The sequence below is a fragment of the Mercurialis annua genome, linkage group LG7 (genome assembly GCF_937616625.2).
Source record: "Mercurialis annua linkage group LG7, ddMerAnnu1.2, whole genome shotgun sequence".
NCBI lineage: Eukaryota > Viridiplantae > Streptophyta > Magnoliopsida > Malpighiales > Euphorbiaceae > Mercurialis > Mercurialis annua.
In genome coordinates, this window is record NC_065576.1 from 14,632,441 (window position 1) to 14,653,189 (window position 20,749).

Here is a 20,749-nt window from a genome sequence, read left to right on the forward strand (position 1 = left end):
CACATTTTATCTCTTAAAAGATAGGGACGATGACAAAAGTATCTAAAATTTTAAAAATATTTATAAAAGTACCTGCAAACTTTTTTTATTTACAAAAATACGACTGATTAAAAATTAATTACAAAAGTACCAAAAAATGAAAATTAATTACAAAAGTACGATTTGTATAATGTCGGTATAATTATGGTATAATTTTGGAATATTAAAATTTTGATGTAATTTTGGTAAATTTTTATTTAATATTAAGAAAATCTCAGTATGTATAATATTGGTATAATTTTGGTATAATGTTGATATAATGTTAGTTTATTAGTATACTAACATTATACCCACAGTATACACCGTATGTTTGATATTATTTTTTATTTTTTTGTACTTTTATAAATATTATTAAGATTTTTATAAATGAAAAAAGTCAAAATGTAATTTTGTAATTATTTTCATTTTTTTTGGTAAATGGTGTAATTTCCTCTAAAAGATACATGTGGAGCTCGACTGATAAATGATGGGTTTAAATATCTAGCTATTAATTCTTGAAATTCTAATTATCTTTGGAAAAAAAAATTAGTTTTTGATGCTTTTTTGAATGATTGACAAAAGAAGAGAGCATCAACCCTTATTTTATGGTTCATGTGTTTATCAGAGGTGTCAAAATGAATTAGCAAAACAAGATCACTTTTATCCTAAACTTATCAAATTTGGTACAAAACCCCCTTCTCCACTCTCACCTAAGAGAATGAGATACTCTCTCCGGTTTTGATAGCGGTTTCATTTTACCAAGGGAGTTTTTGATAGAAAAAGGTTTAAAATAGTCCTAATTTTTCTAATATATTTTAAACTAATACCTAATAATTAAAAAAAAATTAATCCCTCTAATTAAAAACTTAAAATAACAAATCAACCCCTCAAATTTTATATGTATAACCAATTAACATTCAAATTTTATATATATAACAAATTAACCACAACATATAATTTTTTAAAAAGAAAAATTAAAAGTTAACTTTTTTTACCCTTGAGTCTGTTCTTCCTCAATAACAGTATGTGTTCTGGGAAAAGAACAAACCTAGGTGATCTGAGTTTGTTCTTAATCTGAGAACAGAAGCGAGGTCTGTTCTCAAAAGAACAGATCGCGACATCATAAAAAGTTAAGGAACAAAATGGAATTTGTGGTACAAATGAAAGTGTTTTACAGAAGAAGAAGAAATTGAAACCGAAAATAATAGGAGGGGAGATGGTAAACAGCAGAAGCTATCATTCTCACATGAAAACTTCATCATCAGGCGGTAGATTTAGATTTGTGACGAAAAAAGCTTCTCCTTTTTCTATTTGTCTCTACATAATTCTTCTTTTTGCCTTGTCACTCTTCATTTTTGTTATCAACAACACAAGGGTCATTTTGGAAAACGAATCCGAACCTCACTTAACTCAATTTCACAATCAATCTCATTCTCATCAGGTATGCGTTTTTCATTCTTACAGTAAAGATTACATCTTTGGGTCTGCTGTCTGTAATTGGACAGCAGATTCTTTGTTTGTCTTCGCAGTTTCTTGGAACTAATTGGTGATGTCGTGTTGTTATCCATGTTCAGTTTCTGGGGAAGTGATAGGTTCGCCTTAATTTCAGTAATTAGTGTGAGGAATATTTTGTTTTGTTCAACTTGGAGAATTTTATCTGGTTTTCTAGGTGACTATGAAATTAATAATTGTACAATGCAATCGTTGTGCCACGTTATTAGTGCAATAAACCACTGGCGTTTTCTATGTGGGAATATTTAATGATAGAAAAATAGACAATAATTAAAGATTTACTATTGCATAATATGCTGAACTGTTGTATGAGATAAACACTCGAATTAAATGAACTTAACCGATTTCCTATTTCTTATTGAAAAGTGTGAGTGTAAATGTGATGAACTTGTTGAAGTAGGTGACAATTAGCTCAAGCTTTCGGTTTGAGTGTTTGATAACATACATCATTGAATGTCAAATTAAAAACATGGGAACGACATCCCTTTGATATTATTTTTAATGAATTTCGACTCTCAAGACTCTTGAGCGAGAGAAGAGATGGATAAGCATTGGTTCAATCTTTTGGACAATGCTTGAAAAGGTATTGCATTTTGATGATTAATGTGTGATTGACGTATAACGCTCTTACTTTTCGTTTAAATATATTCTGATGAAGAATTCATGTTGTTCACATCTTATCCAACTATTTCTTAAGCTCCTTATTTCCTTTCATTTCTCTGTTGCAATAGAAGCTATAAACTTTGCCCTTTTTTAGTTTTTTCCCTGCATTGTCCTGCTGCAAGTTTATTGAGATGGTATTTTGCAGGTTCCTGATGAACAATTGTGGGGCACACCTCTCTATAATGGTTTACATCCTTGTGTCAATCCTACGGTCAAATATAAAGGTTATTGTGATATAATATTATGCTTGTTCTTTCATTAGCTTAAGTCTTGGATCTGTTCTCTAATCCTCTTTCACATAATGTAGAATACACAAATGTACTTGTGCATGCTTATATAGATGCATGCACACAAATTCATATGCATTTATGCAGAATTATACTTAATGTAATGTCCCTTTGAATTGTCAGCTGCCAAAGGACAGGACAACTACATAACTGTGAGAAGCAATGGAGGACTAAATCAAATGCGCACTGGAGTAAGTTCCACAACATATCTTTTACCTCAGTCTATTTTCCTTTTTGCTTATTGTTATGTGATTTAACTCACTGATAAGGCCAACTTGATTTGGACTGATCTCAATTGACATAGGCCATTGGTCTACTCTCTATAGATTAATTTTATAGAACAGCTTCCTCCAGTCCTCTTAGGGCTAGCTCTTCCGTTTTGTTTTACCATATCAGATTTTATATGCTCAACTCCTCCAGTCCTCTTTAGGCCTAGCTCTTGCCTTTTGTTGTATTATATTAAATTTAATATGCTCAAACAGCTTCAGCTTTTGTGACATTACATTTGATGGTCTAGGTTGAACATGTATGGAGTACTTTAATTATGTGGATGGGGCAGTTACTATTACATTTAGCTTGAATGACTTAAATCTGCATGACTGCATCATTATGAAATATATCTTGTGCAGTTGCTCGGCTCCATATTATTCAATGCTGCTATTCTTAATGGCAAATATTTTAAGCAGACGTAATTAAATTATTTGTTAAGCTCCATGATGCATGAAATTCAGAAACTGTACAATGTTCTTTAGACGCCTTAGATTGATACATGATAGATAAATATGCGATTCATGTTATTGAATCTGTACCACTTATTGGATGATTGCATAGCAGGGTTCTGGATTTTTACTGCATTGCAAACTAATTTGCTACCCTAAATAACAATAGAGAGAACTGCAAGCTCAATAAGTGTTTTTGTGCTACAGATTTCGGACATGGTGGCTGTTGCACACATCATGAATGCAACATTAGTCATTCCCCAGTTGGATAAGCGTTCATTCTGGCAAGACTCGAGGTGCTCTTGTTCATTCCTTCATTACATTTAGTACCATTGCATCATTTCATATAAATATCTGGTTTTGTTTTTACATTTTATTCCAATTCATTATCCTTAATTTATTGTTATTCACTTACCATGTTTCCTATGTTCAGTGCATTTTCCGATGTATTTGATGAGCTTCACTTCATTGAAAGCTTATCCAATGATGTAAGGATTGTTAAGGAACTGCCCAAAGAATTGGAGTCTGTTCCTCGGGCTAGGAAACATTTCACTTCCTGGTCTAGCATGGGTTACTATGAAGACATGACTCACTTATGGAAGGAAGTTAAGGTGCATAAAACAATTTTACTTAGTTTTCAATAGTCTAAAAGTACTCATAGTTATGGATTTGTGTTATTCATTCTGATGAACTTGTTATTCTAGATTTGAAATTTCCATGATCCTATTGATAATTTCGATGTTACGTGTTTAGCGTCATTGAGCTAGAATACCATTGGGTACGAAATAAGATTAAAAACAAAATAGAAACATTGAAATCCATTTACAGTAAAGTAAAGGAAGTAAAGGTAGGGAAGGGTTATTATTAACCCTTACTTGTTTGAGAAAAATGCAGAGTAAAGTATGAGTATATAATAAAAACTGGTTGAAAATACTCAAACCCTTCCCAACATTCCAATTTGCTGGAAATCCATATGGATATTTTGAAGGATTTCTCAACCCTTTAACATCTGTATTCTGTAATAAAAACTCTCTTCCCAAACGGGGGTCGAAAAGTTTCAACCCCTCCCAACCTCAATCCAAACAAGAAAAGGGTTTTCTTGGATTCCTCATGGAAATGTGGTACTTGGTGTAAAATTCATTAGTAGTATCGTGCCTAACCCAAGCCCATTTGTCATCATCAGCTCAGTAATCAGATTAATTGTTTATGAAGTTGCTATGGTGAGTAATGTCTGGGATGTTCAATGATTATAAGATGGACGTGGGTCTAAAAATTGTCTGAGGATTTGTAATAGGCTGGCCAAAATACCTTTTGTATTCTTACCATTAGGATGCTGAATGTAGTTTGAAACCCTGGTTGATAATAGTGGCAATCATTATAATTACAATGACGATATGTGCTTATGATGGTGCCACTGGGTCTCAATGATGATGGGTGGTGATGATGCCAAGTGGGGGTAGGTTGTGTGCACGTCTTTTTAAATTGGAAAACCATCAGACCACAAAAGAACTAAGGAAATTTTATAGAAGGAAAACAGTAGACGGAAGACTTTTAAATGCATCAGTAAATTGTAAAATGTGGTTTGCATAACACCGGCAATCATTTTTCTGTGTCCATAGAAATTTTTTGGAGGGCTGATCCAATTCTCACTAGTAACATGCCCTTAACCTTTTATGTCTGAGTCCATATATGTTCATTTGTTTGGTTTGTAACCTTTTCAAATTGGCTCACCAATTTAACTTTTAGCTGAGGATGTTGATGATCACTTTTTTTGAATGAATTTCATGATTTTAAGAAACTTCTCCTTGCTTTCTTTGTGGATATTGCATCCCATCCATCATCAATGTTAACTTCTTTTGGAGAAAATTATTTAATGTTTTTTTTTCATCCGTCCCTGGTTAGCTTTTCTGCTTATTCTGAAATATATGATTTTTTATTTTCCATTGATATCTGTAGGTAATACATGTTCCAAAATCTGATTCTCGCCTTGCAAACAATGATTTGCCTCTTGATATCCAGAGGTTAAGGTGCCGGGCTCTATATGATGCTCTTCGCTTCTCTCCTCCAATTGAGAGCCTGGGAAAGGTCTGAAAAACGTGTCCTTTTTTTTGTTGATAAAATGTGCAACTGTTCAAATTAAAACCGATTTTGTAAACGACAAACTTTTCTAAATTGAATAATACTAAATCAGATCTAATTCAGAATTAGTTAGTCTAAGTTGTGATATTTATTTGGATGGTTATTTTATATTGCGATTCATTGTACAACCACAATGTGCTTTATCCTGGGTTTATCACTTGGTGTCATTATCAATGCATTGAGATCTCCTATGGGGATTCCTGTTAAATTAGGTTCTGAGAATGCATGACGATGACACCACAGAAGCTGGTGGAGCAGCTGAGATCACGTGGGGAAAGATATATTGCACTTCATCTAAGATATGAGAAGGACATGCTTTCTTTCACTGGATGCGATTATGGTCTGACCGAGGCAGAATCTGAGGAGCTGCGACTAATGAGGTGATAATATATGAGAAGCTCTCTTCCAGTGTATGAACTTGCATGTTACTTACTAGTGTTACCAGGAGATATGACAGATATTTATATTTGGTTATTTAAGCTATTTTTAGGGAGATTAGAAACCATTGGAAACTATTTTTATACGTAAATTTTTTTATTTGTTTTATATTCAGGGTGAATGTAAACCACTGGAAAGTTAAAAAGATAAACTCAACAGAACAAAGAGAGGAAGGATTTTGTCCTTTGACTCCAAAAGAAGTGGGAATATTTCTTCAAGCTCTCGGTTATTCTGCATCAACAGTAATCTACATTGCAGCTGGGGAAATTTATGGCGGTGAATCTCACCTTTCAGAGCTTAAAGCTCGCTTCCCAAATACTGTTCTCAAGGTTAAACTTCTTAATTTTGTTGCAAATGGTGATGCCATTAAAACTGCTTGTAATTTGAACTGGTTGTTGGGTTAATTTCAGGAAACATTAGCAACGCCAGAAGAGTTAAAAGCATTTGCTAAGCATGCCTCTCAGATGGCAGCACTTGATTACATTATTTCGATAGAAAGTGATGTTTTTATTCCATCACATTCAGGTAATATGGCCAGAGCTGTCGAGGGCCATAGGAGATTCTTAGGGCATCGCAAAACAATCATCCCCGAGAGGTATTGATCCAGTCAAGATATTCTGTAAAATTTCTTTGTGGAATGAATGTATACTGCCTATTGTATGTTCAACTACTAGGAGGTGAGCACTTTGACAACTATTTGCTTAAATTCAATATGGAATCGTATTCCCGACTTTCTGCATTCCGGTGCAAAAACAGTGATGCATTAATTATTTCTGTCAAATTCTGAAATCCCTAAACATCAGAAACTCTAACTTGTTTCTAATTGATGGTTTTTGTTATATGGTCAATATCTCAGTTTTACTCTATTGAAGGTTATTTTGATGGATGAATTCTCATCTTGGCAAAACAACTAAATTTTAGTTGGTTTCTTTTAAGCTTGCTCTGTTTTGGTGAGGGCCGTCTTTTTTACTTGGAACCATTGCTTCTGTTAGAGGTAGATAGCTTTTGTCGCTCCTTGTGCAGTATGGTTCAGAAATCATTTCTGGTGGTTGTTTGCTGAAACTACTTTGTTTTACTTATTCAGTAATCAATATTATAGTGGTCATTTTCTGGAGCTATTACTATGTTTATTTCTAAAAAAAAATATGTTGGATAAATTGATTTTGTGTAAATAGTGAGACGGACTGTTTTTTCTTGTTCCTCTTCCCTCTCTCCCATCACCATACCAACCATTTAAACCGCAGTTCTTCTGTGTATCTGATTTGTATTATTCTTATGTGTTTTTCCTGTAATGCCTATTTTATGTATTGTAGAAAAGGACTTGTCACACTATTTGATAAGCTAGAGAGTGGACAGATGACAGAAGGGTCCGCATTTTCAAGCATCGTGCAGGAGATGCACAAGAACAGGTACTTCTGTTGAACGTCTCTGCAAGTTATTTGGCCGTTTCCTTAAAGATTTTAATCATCTTTATTTTTTGTTTTTATTTTGATAATAGATTTTAATCATCTTTAAGAAACACTTGTTGTACATAACTATCGGAGGAAAAACAGTAACTTTCTGAAATTCAGGAGAAAAATAGTATGTTACACCTAGCCTCAATCAAGTGTGATAGTAATTTTCCCTATGTTTTATTGGTCAGATCATGTGAAACAGAGGCTAATCTAAACAACTAAAAAATGATTTAACTTTTACCTCAAGAAGGCTTTGTGAGAAACATTATTTTTAAGCTCAGACGCAGACTAAGTTTCAATAAAATTACAGGCAAGGAGCTCCGAGGAAAAGAAAAGGTCCATTGGCAGGTATAAAAGGTCGAGCACGTTTCAGGACTGAAGAATCATTTTATGAGAATCCATATCCTGAATGTATCTGTAGATCAAAAAAGGGCAGTTTGTGATCTGGTCCGGAAAACCAGCTTGTGCTTTTTGAGGTGAGGGATCATCCAACTTGGTTGCCCAGGTCGAAATTGGCGGAGCCTAACAAGTAATCAGTTTATAGATCGACCACCAGGAGGTTGATGACACTGCAATTTGGGAGTTTCACAGCCTTATAAATTAGAAGATGAGACATGGAACAAATAAGTGTAACATTTCTTGTATATTTTTTTTATTATGATATATGAAAACCTATACAATCAATTATTAGTAGTTTCTATGGAAAGCAGGATGATATTATGAGAACGTTGCTGAATTCAAGATGATAATAATTTTTCTCCTGATTTTCAGAAGAAAAACCATTGTCTTGTACTCCAGATGTTATAGGGAAAACTACATGATCTTCCATTCCTCAAAATGTGGTTACGTTTAAAGTTTTCTACAAACAGTGCAAGTGATAAATCATTGAAAATAGGGGAGTGATTTATTGAATCTCCGGGATCTGAGAACAGAGAGCACAGTCAAAAAGAACGTTGTAATGGATTTTATAGACATTCAGTATTTAGTGAAGAAGAAGAGTAAAATAAGAAGAGAAAGATTACAGATTATAAGAAGTACTTTAAGGGTTAAGAATAAAGTGGTTTATATAGAGTACTTCTTTCTCACTCGTACTTTTTGTGGTGAGGTGTCGCCTTATATTGTAGGCTGAGCTGACCTTTTTTCAGCTATTTTGGTAGTTGATATGTGTGTGGTACGCTGGTGCAATATATGTATGAGAAAAATTAATAACCACCCTACATGTCTATACTTAATTAGAATTTTATCGTTGACCAAAAAAAAATTGATAACATAATTTTAAAATTTCCAAATTGCACAAATAGGTTTATGAAATTAGAGGATTACGGTCAACCATAAAAAAGGAAGGAAATGGTTACAAGAATCCAAATCTCCTACAAAATCTCAAAGCATAAATATATAGTATTTAATATTCAAGAATTATTTAATAATCCTTAATTATAGTAATAGTTTATTTAAATTATATACCATATACAACAGCAATTGAGAAACAAAAACATAAACTGATTTGAAAAAATAAAATCAACAAGCAATTGAGAAACAAAAAAATCCAGCAAAAAAAAATATTCGTCAACTCATTACAGACGGATAAGTGTTTTCTTGAAAGTTAAAAAAAAAGTTCATCTACTATAAGCTGAAATTATGTATTAAAATTGGTGAATTATGTGTTTACTAATGATTCGAAACACTGATAATTTATTGTTAGTATTTTAAAAGTTTCATAACATTTCAAAATTTGTTGTAAGTTAACTATAGGTGCACTAATGATTAACTAAAGGTTAGCTAATGATAGACTTAAAACAAAATTTGTTTAAAAATGCACAATTCAAATTTACTAAAAAGTTATTAACAATAAATTTAAAATCAATTAACTATAAGTTTATCAGCGGTTTACTCAAGGTTCACTAACGATATTCTAAAAATAAAGTCACTGATTTTTTTAAAATTATAGTTTGTCTAAAATACACAATTCAATTTTACCAACGATTTATTAACCATATATTCAAAAAAAAAAAATTATCAACGGCTAAAACAACGTTTACTAATAGTGTACTAAAAAGGATTATTGGTGTACCATTAGTAAATGATGGATACCGAATCCTATTGAAAGTATAATGGAGCCGAGTTACAGGAGATCTACTCTCAGGTGATACCGGACTCCCCCTGAAGATCCGAAGATATGAAGGGAATGCCGAATCTCTTTAGATTCGGTGACATAAAGACCGAATCCCGCGTGATCCGCCGGGAGCGCTTCGAGTCCGGGATTCGGGTAAACGACTAAATATGGAAATATTGTCCTATTCGGACACAAACACTACATATGGAAGGATAAGCTCTACTTTAGAAAGATAAGACTATTTAGGAAGACGTTCCTAAATAGGACTCTTATCAGATTAAGGTAGATCACGACAAATCAGGAGAATCCCTACGATATTGCCGAATCCCTATAAAGTAGGATTCACTTGCCTAATACAACTCTACTAGGTATATTCGACTACTATAAAAGGAGCACGAGGTATGCCTAGAATCACAATTACATTCATATACTCAAAACGCTGCTCAAAGCTCTAGACTGACTTTAGCATCGGAGAGTTAATCGGACAACCACCGTCCGGTTAGCTTCTACCCTGTTTTGCAGGTTCACTCACCGGTTCAGAAGGCAGACTCCATCAATTGGCGCCGTCTGTGGGAAAAGCTTCACTAAACTTCAAAAGAAGGAGCTTTTCTGAACTCAAATACAAATCTCATTGAAGAAGATGACTTCTGAAAGAGTAAACCTGAAAGACAAACAGCCAATGGACCCAAAAAACACTCCGGAGATAATCAACGTGACGGAAGACGGGCTTCACAACTCCGGGGAAAAAAGCAACACCGGAGGACCCTCCTTCTCAACACCTCAGTACCAAACTAATCCGATAAGGGGAAGCAACCCAATTGCTTTCAACCTAAGCACTGAAGAACAAGCACCAAATGCAGCGGCACAAGATCCACACAGCGAAATGCTGAAAAAGATACTAGAATCTGTACAGGCAAATCTTGACAGATTGGCTAGCGAAGCCAAAAGAACAAACGACAGGCACGAAGAAACTATGAAAATGCTAAGGGAAAACTTCAGCCCTACAGCTCCCAGAAGAAGGGAAAGAACAGAAAATGCAAACCCAGGCCGACGAGAGACAAGGGCAGAAAACAACAAAAGCAAGGAACCCCGGACCAGAGGGAACGAAGAAAGGAACGAAGCAAGAAACCAGCGAGAAAATAAAACCAGCGACGAGGAAAGTCCGGACAGAGAAAAATCTAACGAGGAATCGCCGGAGGCACCCAGAAATGAGCACAACCAGGAGGACGCCCGAAGCGGTCTGAATACGAAAAGAGACGAACGAAGGGAGAAGGAAAAAGAAGACGCCCCGCCAAGGAGTAAGCGACAAGAAAGAGATGTAGGGAAAGAGCAAACTAAGAAAAAACACCAAGAAGGAGAGGGCGAATCGTCAGAGACACCCCAAAAAAGCAAAGCCACATATGTGGTGGAAAAAGATTTAGAAGAGAAGATCGCCAAAGCGCTCAAAAAACTAAAATCTGAAGAATTGGATATAGACGACCTCAGGTTGAAAGGATCACCCCTCTCGCCCGAGATCATGGAGGAAACCATCCCGCACAGCATGAAGCTGCCGACCTTGCCAATTTTTAATGGGGAAGGAGACCCCCGAGACCATACCTCTAGGTTCACAGCGACCATGGGGCTACTCAGCGTATCAGACGCCATCCTCTGCAGGGTTTTCCCTATCACACTCACGGGCACAGCCCAGAGATGGTATAACAAATTAAAACCAGGCTCGATCAGAAGCTTCGCTTCGCTTTCAACAGAGTTCCTCAACAGATATCTCACAAACATCCCAGCTAAAACCACTACCAGTATCCTAAGAGCCTGTATCCAAGAAGAAGGAGAAACTCTGCGAAGCTACATCGAACGATTCAACAAGCAAGCTATGAAGATAGACAACCTGAACGTCGACATGGCGACAGAAGCATTGCGAGACGGGACGCGATTCGGAAAGCTGGTGGACAAGCTGCTAGTCAATAAACCCACAACTTTCTCGAACTTAATGGGCATAGCTCAGAAATACTTCGAGTTAGACGAAGGGCGAAGGGCGATTCGCGGAAAGGAAGCAAAAGGAAAAGAATCAAAAGAGAGATCCAGAGAAAAAACCAAGTCCAAACCTGATGACAGGAGAGGAAGACCCGAAGAGAGTAGACGATTCGCCCCCCAGACAAGATATGAATCAAGATATGATCCCAGAGATGACGAGAATAACTTCACTCCGCTAAACACCAGCCGAACTAATGTCCTCATGTGGATCAAAGAAAACGTCAAAAACGTGGTATGGCCACCAAAAATGAAAGCAGAAATAAGAGACACCAGAAAGTACTGCAAATTTCACGACGATTACGGACATGAAACGGATAGCTGCAGAGACTTGAAGGTCGAGATCGAAAGAATGATCGACACAGGCGAGCTGAGGAAATTTGTGGCTCGAAAGGAGAAGAGCAGTGACAAGGGAGAAAAAAGAAACAGAGAAGACAAGCCGAAAGAAAAGGAAGACGAGCGCCCATCCAAAATTCTGGGAACCATACACATGATTAACGGAGGAGGACATAGCAGCTCCACGATCAGGAGGAAGCAGAGGAAGGAAGTAATGAACATATGAGAAACTCACATGCCGCCAGTGATCTTCGATGTAGAAGACTATGAACACGTCAAAGCACCTCACAACGATGCTTTGGTAGTGACCACTATCATTGAAAATTGGAACATGGAGCGGATCCTTATAGACGAAGGAAGCGCAGTAAACCTCATGACAAACGCAGCATACAAAATGTTGGGAGGAACAGCGTCAAGGCTACGCCGAGTCCCAATTCCGCTATCAGGACTCGGTGGCCCCTCCATCACTCCGCTGGGAGCAGTCACCTTGGAAGTAATAATCGGCCCAGAAAGAGGAATAAACAAGAAAATCATGTCACTATTTAACATAGTGGACATGGAATTGACATATAATGCCATCCTAGGAAGACCTTTCCTCCATGATTCGGCAGCAGTAACCAGCATCAGAGCGCTGGCAATGAAGGTACCAACTGAAAAGGGAGTAGTGACGCTGAGAGGAGACCAAGGAATAGCCAAGAAGTGCTATGACGAGTCAGTGGTGGATCTCCAAGAAAACAAAACCGAAAAGAAGGAAGAATAGGAACGAAAAACGACCCATCATCGGTAACGACTTTACGTCTTACCAGATGGCGTCAAATCTATCTTTAATTTTTTGTATGCCATCTTTTTATCAATAAAAGTTCAATTTTGCTGCTATTTGATTAGCCAGACGAACCAATAAAGAAATGAAAATCAAGAACAGCCACGAACGATTAAATCAAAGATGAAAGAAGAAAAAATAAAGGTCAAATTCAAGAAAGGCTAAGAGCCAAGAAAATGAGTATAAATTAACTCAAAGCAAAACCGCCGGACTAGGCGAATCGCCACAAAAGGTTAAAAACCAAGAAAATGAGTTTAAATTAACTCAAGGCAAAATCGCCGGAATAGGCGAATCGCCACTAAAGGCTAAAAGCCAAGAAAATGAGTTTAAATTAACTCAAGGCAAAATCGCCGGAATAGGCGAATCGCCACCAAAGGTTAAGAGCCAAGAAAATGAGTTTAAATTAACTCAAAGCAAAATCGCCGAACCAGGCAAATCGCCACAAAAGGCTAAAAATGAGTTTAAATTAACTCAGAAAAGGCAAATCGCCAAAAAAGAGTTTAGATTAACTCGAAACAAAAACAAAAATAAAAGAGTTTAGATTAAATCTATAAAAAGCAACGCCAAGAACAGGGTTTAGAATAACCCTCGAGGCAAGACAGGTACATAAAAATTAATATAAGGCGGATGCGCAGTCCGAAGAAACACGAAGAAAATATATTCATAAATTGCGAATTACAAAAAGCAAAATTAGTACATCAGCAAATACAATCAAAAGATAAACTACTAGACACGGTCTTTAGACATCTTGACAAGAAGATCACGAGCGATGGCTTGGGGATCCAACCCGTTAACCCCAGAAAGATCAATATCAGGATTCTGCTCTAGAAGCTTCCTCCCAATCGCAAGACGATACTCGCTTATCAAAGCAGAGTAAAAAGCTTTCGTATCTAGCAGACGGATATGAAGACTCTCAACCTCCGATCTTAGACTGTCCCTCTCCCCACCAACAAGGGAATTGATTCGAATAAGCTCCTCAATCTCTTGAGTCAAGTCATCGGTTTTCTTCTCGATCACTTTAACTTGGCGATCATTAATCGCATCCTGCGCCTTAAGCTGCGCCAGAAGGGAATCATGCTCTTCCAAAGAAGCCTTCAATTTGGCCCTTTCAGACTCGGAAGTCGCCAAAAGAGAAGACAGACGCTCAACTTCCTCCTCGGCACACTGTCGGCGGTCGTTCAATACCAGAACAGATTGAAGAGCCTACAAACACCAGAAACAAACAAATAAGGAAACAACTGAATACAAAAAACATATTATATTCAAGAAAGAAAGCACTTATAGAGAAACCATGAAAACAAGCCAGATCGGAAAGCTCTTGACCCGGCCTACCACAAAACCACGTAACATCAGCAGGAATCGCCAAAGTCCGGATATATTCCGCTAGCACTCTAGGATTCAGCAAACTGGCAGGATCCTGACCTTCGACCCACTGCACCAAATCTGGAGCAGAGGAAGAGTCTCCAGGAAAACTCTCCCTCGATGGAGAACCATCGCCAATTCGACGTCTCTTCCTAGAAGGAGAATCCGGGTCTCGACCCAGAGGAATCTCTCCCGAATCAGCAACAACCAACCCCTCTGAAGTCACACCCCCAACTCCCCCAGAAACGGTAAATGATGCTAGGGGGGGAAGTGGCGACGGAACCGCCTCGTCACCTACTGGATCAGCCGAGTCATCATCATCATCTACAACAATAACCTCAGGCAACGCTATCTCGGCGGGAGCTATGGGAATATCAACAGGAGCCCCATCCACGTCAATGTCGCCAGGAATAATGTTGGCAATAGGAACGTCAGGACCACCCATCGGAACGTCCAAATCTACTTGAAATCCGGAAAGGAAATCGTCAGAAGAAGAAGACATCCTACAAAAGAAACATTAAAAAGAACTTAAGCAAATTAATATACCTTGAACAAAAGAGTAGCAAAGATCCGCCAAGCCTCGAGGAGGATCCTCCAAAGGAAACCATCGACGCCGAAGACGACTATTGACCAAGACATCTAGAATGGGACGCGATTCAATACTACAGGAAGATATGTCGAAAGCAAGTTTTGACTCGGATAAACTTAAAGGAGAAGGACAGCTCCGAACTTGATGAGAAGAAAAACCATCCGAAAAATGAAGAAAAGCAAATTTATGGTAAACAATAAAGAAACGCCTTCGCCAGCGACTGGTTAGGCAAGGAAGATAAATACGAGATCGCCCTTCTCTGCCAAGGGCGAAAACGAAGCAACCATCACACTTCCTAAAGTCTACAAAATGATATAACACTTTGAGAGAAGGGGCACAGCCCCGGAGCCTACATGCCTCCGAAAAGGCGAGCACTACTTTAATCGTACCAGGGTAAAGTTGCCCCAGAGCAACCTTTAAATCCCTACACACTTCTACTAAAAATGAATCTAAAGGAAACCTAAGACCAGCAGCAAATTGCTCCTCGAAGAGAACCGCCCTACAAGAAGATCCTGGAGAATCGGACGCAGCCATATCGACACCGGGTAATATTACCCTATAATCAAAAGGAAAGCTATACTTAAAATAGATATCTAAGACTTCATCCCTACGAAGCTTTGATCGGGTAAAAGCCATAGCAGCGCATGCATCTTCCACTCGACTAAGAGGCATCCTAGAACAGGAAATCACAAACATAAACACAGAATAAGGATCAAACAAAAAATATATTGAAGAACACGTTGAAGAACACATCGAAGAACACCAAGTACAGAAAAGGAATTTCCAGAATATAAATCATGGAGAATATACACAAAGAAGAAAGCCATATTAACATCCAAACGACGAAAGAAAACATACCTGAAAAATCTGGAGAAAACAAGTCACGAAGAATCAAATAATCAAACGAAGAACGAAAAGGAAATAGCTACAAGAAATGAGAGTAAATTCGAAAAGTAAGTAAGAGGGAAAAGAAGAAATGCAAAGAGATTAAATACAAAACGCTTTTGAATCATTAACCGTTGAATCATTAAATGCCGACACGTGGCAACACAGAATCTTACTAAAGAAGAAACGTCACCCACAAACATATGAAACGACTCGCCCGGAATACAAAACGACTCGCCCGTATAAGAGAACTCAGCTCCAAAAGAGCTAAAATCCACTAAGGCATAAATGCCAAACTACTTCAGCTCACTTGCGGGGGGGCTAATGATGGATACCGAATCCTATTGAAAGTATAATGGAGCCGAGTTACAGGAGATCTACTCTCAGGTGATACCGGACTCCCCCTGAAGATCCGAAGATATGAAGGGAATGCCGAATCTCTTTAGATTCGGTGACATAAAGACCGAATCCCGCGTGATCCGCCGGGAGCGCTTTGAGTCCGGGATTCGGGTAAACGACTAAATATGGAAATATTGTCCTATTCGGACACAAACACTACATATGGAAGGATAAGCTCTACTTTAGGAAGATAAGACTATTTAGGAAGACGTTCCTAAATAGGACTCTTATCAGATTAAGGTAGATCACGACAAATCAGGAGAATCCCTACGATATTGCCGAATCCCTATAAAGTAGGATTCACTTGCCTAATACAACTCTACTAGGTATATTCGACTACTATAAAAGGAGCACGAGGTATGCCTAGAATCACAATTACATTCATATACTCAAAACGCTGCTCAAAGCTCTAGACTGACTTTAGCATCGGAGAGTTAATCGGACAACCACCGTCCGGTTAGCTTCTACCCTGTTTTGCAGGTTCACTCACCGGTTCAGAAGGCAGACTCCATCAGTAAACCATTAGTTAACTAACAAAAAAAACCATTACAAATTTAAAACTTATTAAACTAATTGAAAATTCTATTATAAATCCCTCCGCCTTCACCACCACAACGACAATCTTGATTGAGAAATGATCAGCATGCTTGATAAAGTACTCTCCATCCTACATATTAAACAATCAACAAACATAAATACACAATACAAATTCATTTATTTGTAAAAAGAAAAACACTGGTATACTGTCAGTTTACATGTAGTTAACCATTAGTAAATTAAATCTAAAAAAAAATGCTATTAACCAGTGTTTTAAAAACGGACCGGACCGGCCGGTCGGACCGCGAACCGGTCGGTGGTCCGGTCTAAAAAGGTAAATAACCGGATCTTTTGGTTGGACCGGGTTGAACCGGATTGGACCAGATAGAACCGGAAAAAACGGGTGTTGAATCGGATTGGACCGGGTTGGATCGGTAAAAATACCGGTGCACCAGAATTTTTTTTCAATTTTTTTAAATTTATTACACCGGTGGAACCGGTTATTAGACCAGTTAAACCGGTTGAACCGGAAACCGGTGGCCTCACCGGTTTAGCTACCGGTTCGGTTTTTAAAACACTGCTATTAACATCATAAAATCATTTTGGATAAACCTGACAACAATACATCCTAAAATTAACAGTAAACCATATTAGTTAACTATCAGTTAACCAGTAATCACTTGTTAGTTAACCTTTACTAATAAAAAAATAATTAACATTATGTATTCATATTTTAGATAACCTAACACAAGTATAGTTAACTAATAGTTAGCCGTTAGGAAACATACAGTTACCCTTAATTATTTTTAAAATTATTCAAATATAACAAAAAAACAACTGAACATCAAATTTCAATTGTTTAAAAAACAATCATACGTATAAAAACAACTAAATAAACTTAATCCATACATAATTGATTCATAACAAAAAGAACCCTAAATAACTAACAGTTAACAATTAGTTTACATATAGTTAAATATAGTCTATTATTTTTAAAATTTCTTCTAAAAATAAGCCATTCGAAGCATACAAAAACACAATTTCAAAAAAATGAATACAATATCTTTGATAAATTTTCAGGGGACAAAATCTTTTTAATATTTGCAATCACATTTACCCCTTCATAATGGGCAACCTTGACTGCAAAATGATCAGCAGGCTTGATAAAATACTCCCCATTCTACATTTTAAAAAAATAACAAAAATGAATACAATACACCAATTTATTTTTCTGTTTAAAAAAAAACTACCTAGTTAACTGTTAGTTACCACATAGTTAACTATTGGTAAACTATATTCTAGAAAAAACCAATTAACATCATCAAAATCAATTCAGATAAATAACAACCAATTAAACAATTTAAATGAACATCAGTGAACAATTAAATAACCGTAAGTTAACCAAAATGGTGATAATTACTAATTGCAAAATAAATTTAATACCTATAATATCAAAAAAAAAAAACTAGTAGGAAACATAAAAAATGAGAAAAACATATAATAACCCTAAAAAAATATAAACCAATATATTAACTATAGTTGTAAATAATAATCAATAATTTTTAAAAAAAAAATACAACATCATATCCTTTGCAAATCATTCAAAAACAAGAAACAAATAACATAAATAACGACAAAATGATAAATAATAAGAATTAAATGTAAAAAAACATATAATTGAAATCAAAAATACCTTAACAGTAAGAGGAAGAGGAATCATTGGTTTGTTTATTTCATTGCCGGTGACCGAGAAATCCCCAAAATCACTATCACTGTCTTCTTTCTTAGTATGGACCCTACGTTTCTTACTCGAAGATGGAAGATCAGTGAATTCCACCTTCCGTTTGCTAACAGCCCTTCTTGATTTGTCATTGCCATTTTTTCGGTTAGGGTTTTTCCGGCAGGTGTTTGATTTGAGGAAGACCTAGTGATACCGACCTATGAATAGCCGAACTCCAGGCATCGCCTAGATAATACTAAGCTCGCCAGTAGTGTGGAAATCGCCAGATCGCCCATTATGCCTCAAACGGGACTTCCCCCATCTAACTATGAGCAGACCTCGCCACTCTGTTCTCTCAACGTCCCACTATCCGAAATAATCGGGAGACGTGCCCTGAAGCACTATCAGAAATCGTGGGATAAACCCACGATTTGCTAGCAGACAACCGCCGTGAATTCATTATAGATAGAAGCCCCCGGAATGCTCGAGAAGGTACGAACGAATTAGACCAAAATACTTATACACTCATTTACCTACCAAAAAACCCTACTGACTTAAACATCGGAGTGGATTTCAGGCAAATCCAGCCTGAGGTCCTTTGAGCTCACATTTGTTACTTGTGCAGGAATACAGTTCAGATGACCCTTGAAGTTTGATTTGTGTCACCTAGTATTCGCCATTTCAAATTTGTGTCAATCGAAAATCAAATAAAAAAGGGAAAGATTTGGTAAAGGAAAAGAAGGAGATAATTAAGGAGAGAATCTAGGAAAGATAAACACTATGGATACGTACAAAGTTGACCGTGGTTTGAGAGGAATAACGGCTTTGTAATTTTGGAATTAAAAGTTTGTATTTGTCAAAATTTGAAATTGTATCTTCAAATTAAAATTTTGGGAACCGTAAGTTTCTTAATGGGTTTTTGCTACCGTGATTTTCATATTAATTATGTCCAAGCCCGTATGTGGGGTATATTTTCTCTATATGTATTGTATTCTGGTCTGAGAATATTCAGTGGTCCTATTGGCTAAAGTGGCCTTCCTATATTGTTTTGAACAACGGATCGAATCACCTCCCTCAATTTGGCACGAAATATCAAATCAGTCAATCTCGCCACTTTTGGTACAAACACATCCAAAACTTGCGTTTTCGTATCAAAACGGCCTCTCTGAGAGTGAGTTTCTTATTCATTTAATTAACTTAAATAATTATAATTAATTATAATTTAATCTTGAATTATAATTTAATTAAAACCCTAATTAATCGAAGCCTAATTATACCCCAATTAACTCTAATTAAATTAATAAAACATAATTAATCATAATTAAATTAAATCTAACCCACAACAACCAACTGATGGCACACTTATATCATTCGCCGCCGGTTTGTGTCTGCCATTAAACCATCGCCCAGTAGACTCCGCCGCCACCATCTCTTTGATCTCCTCCTCCGCCACCAACAAACCAACGCCCAAAAAACTATTGCCGACCCCGTCTCTGTAATCACCTTCAACGATGTCCCTCCGATGTTCATGCGGCTGGGTTTGTTCGTGTGGCTGAGAAAAATGAAACCCAAATGGTTCGTCTGTATATGAACCATCTGGGTTTGCCGCAGTCACCGATAAATGAAACCCACCAGCAACCACCAGCAAAGAGGAAAGGTAAACGACAACAACTGTAATACCCCAAAATAATTTGAGATAATTAAGTCGTGCCACGTGTTAAGATTTCCGATAAATTAGATTAAAAAGAATTTAATTTAATTATATCGTAAATTCAGGATAAAAATTTAATGAGTCAATTAGCAGGAATTAAGGAGTTAATTTTGAAAATTTGGATGTGGAGGTATTTTGGGGCTAAATTGTAAATTTTGAAAAGTTTAGGGGCTAAAGTGCAAATTAGCCAATTAAGCCCCGAAAATAAAAAAATTTGAGGATTTTCGATGGAAATATATATTTTGAGTTAATATTATTTATTCGATATAAATAATACGTATATGAATTAATAGAAAGATTAATTGAATAGGTTTTGGACTAAATTGAAACTTTTGAAAACTTTCAAGGACCAAATGGCAAATTAACCAGTATATATATAAGAATCCTTCATAAGGAAGGAATTAAGATGATCAGATCCTTTTCTTTCCCTTTCTTCGTTTCAAACGGCGATAACGTACGGTTCGTCGCGCGGTTTCCGTTTCTCGTCCGTTTCCGACGTTCTATAACTCCAAACGATCGTATTTCGACGGATAATCACGGTAAGCTTGATGTTTTATCATTTAAACGAGTATATTTTTAGTTATATCGATTCAAAGTTTTAGGCCACGAAACGATTTTATCGTTTTATCGATTATAGGATTGTATTTGGGTGTTTTGAAGTTAGAAATAGCGTTTTGGATACGTTTTGAGCGTTTTGGCGCGTTGAAGCAAGTCGGAATCGACTCCCGGGCGAAGGCTCGTGGCTGTGCGTCGCACAGCCAAACTGTGCGAACGCACAGTCTATGGACTGTGCGAACGCACAGTCAACTGTGGGAACGCACAGTCAGGTGACTGTGCGAACGCACAGTCTGCCAAGACCGTGCGAACGCATAGTCACACCGTGTGGACACACAGTCCCCTGTGCAATCGCACAGGCAGACGCGCGTACGCACAGTGTTTTACCAATCGACCTAGTTTTCCGAGAAAATTATGTACGCGCATATCGAGATTTGAAATGGATTAACATTCGATTAATTATCGAA

At 36.9% G+C, this 20,749-nt stretch overlaps 1 protein-coding gene across 1 annotated transcript; it reads left to right on the forward strand.

The window, feature by feature from the left end:
- Window positions 1-1,006: 1,006 nt before the first annotated feature.
- On the forward strand, window positions 1,007-7,956 carry LOC126656191 (O-fucosyltransferase 38). Its single transcript, XM_050350698.2, has 11 exons — window positions 1,007-1,459; window positions 2,339-2,417; window positions 2,604-2,671; window positions 3,407-3,495; window positions 3,633-3,810; window positions 5,156-5,284; window positions 5,582-5,718; window positions 5,892-6,105; window positions 6,187-6,371; window positions 7,090-7,185; window positions 7,541-7,956. The coding sequence occupies exons 1-11, from the start codon at window positions 1,235-1,237 to the stop codon at window positions 7,671-7,673; spliced, it is 1,533 nt and encodes a 510-aa protein (XP_050206655.1). The 5' UTR covers window positions 1,007-1,234; the 3' UTR covers window positions 7,674-7,956.
- The last annotated feature ends 12,793 nt before the right edge of the window (window positions 7,957-20,749 follow it).

Excerpts from the sequence above, each read along its gene's own strand:
- LOC126656191 (XM_050350698.2), top strand. The coding sequence starts at position 1,235 with ATGGTAAACAGCAGAAGCTATCATTCTCACATGAAAACTTCATCATCA. Across the intron at positions 1,460-2,338 it reads ATCAATCTCATTCTCATCAG|GTTCCTGATGAACAATTGTG; the intron begins GTATGCGTTTTT and ends GGTATTTTGCAG. Across the intron at positions 6,372-7,089 it reads AAAACAATCATCCCCGAGAG|AAAAGGACTTGTCACACTAT; the intron begins GTATTGATCCAG and ends TATGTATTGTAG.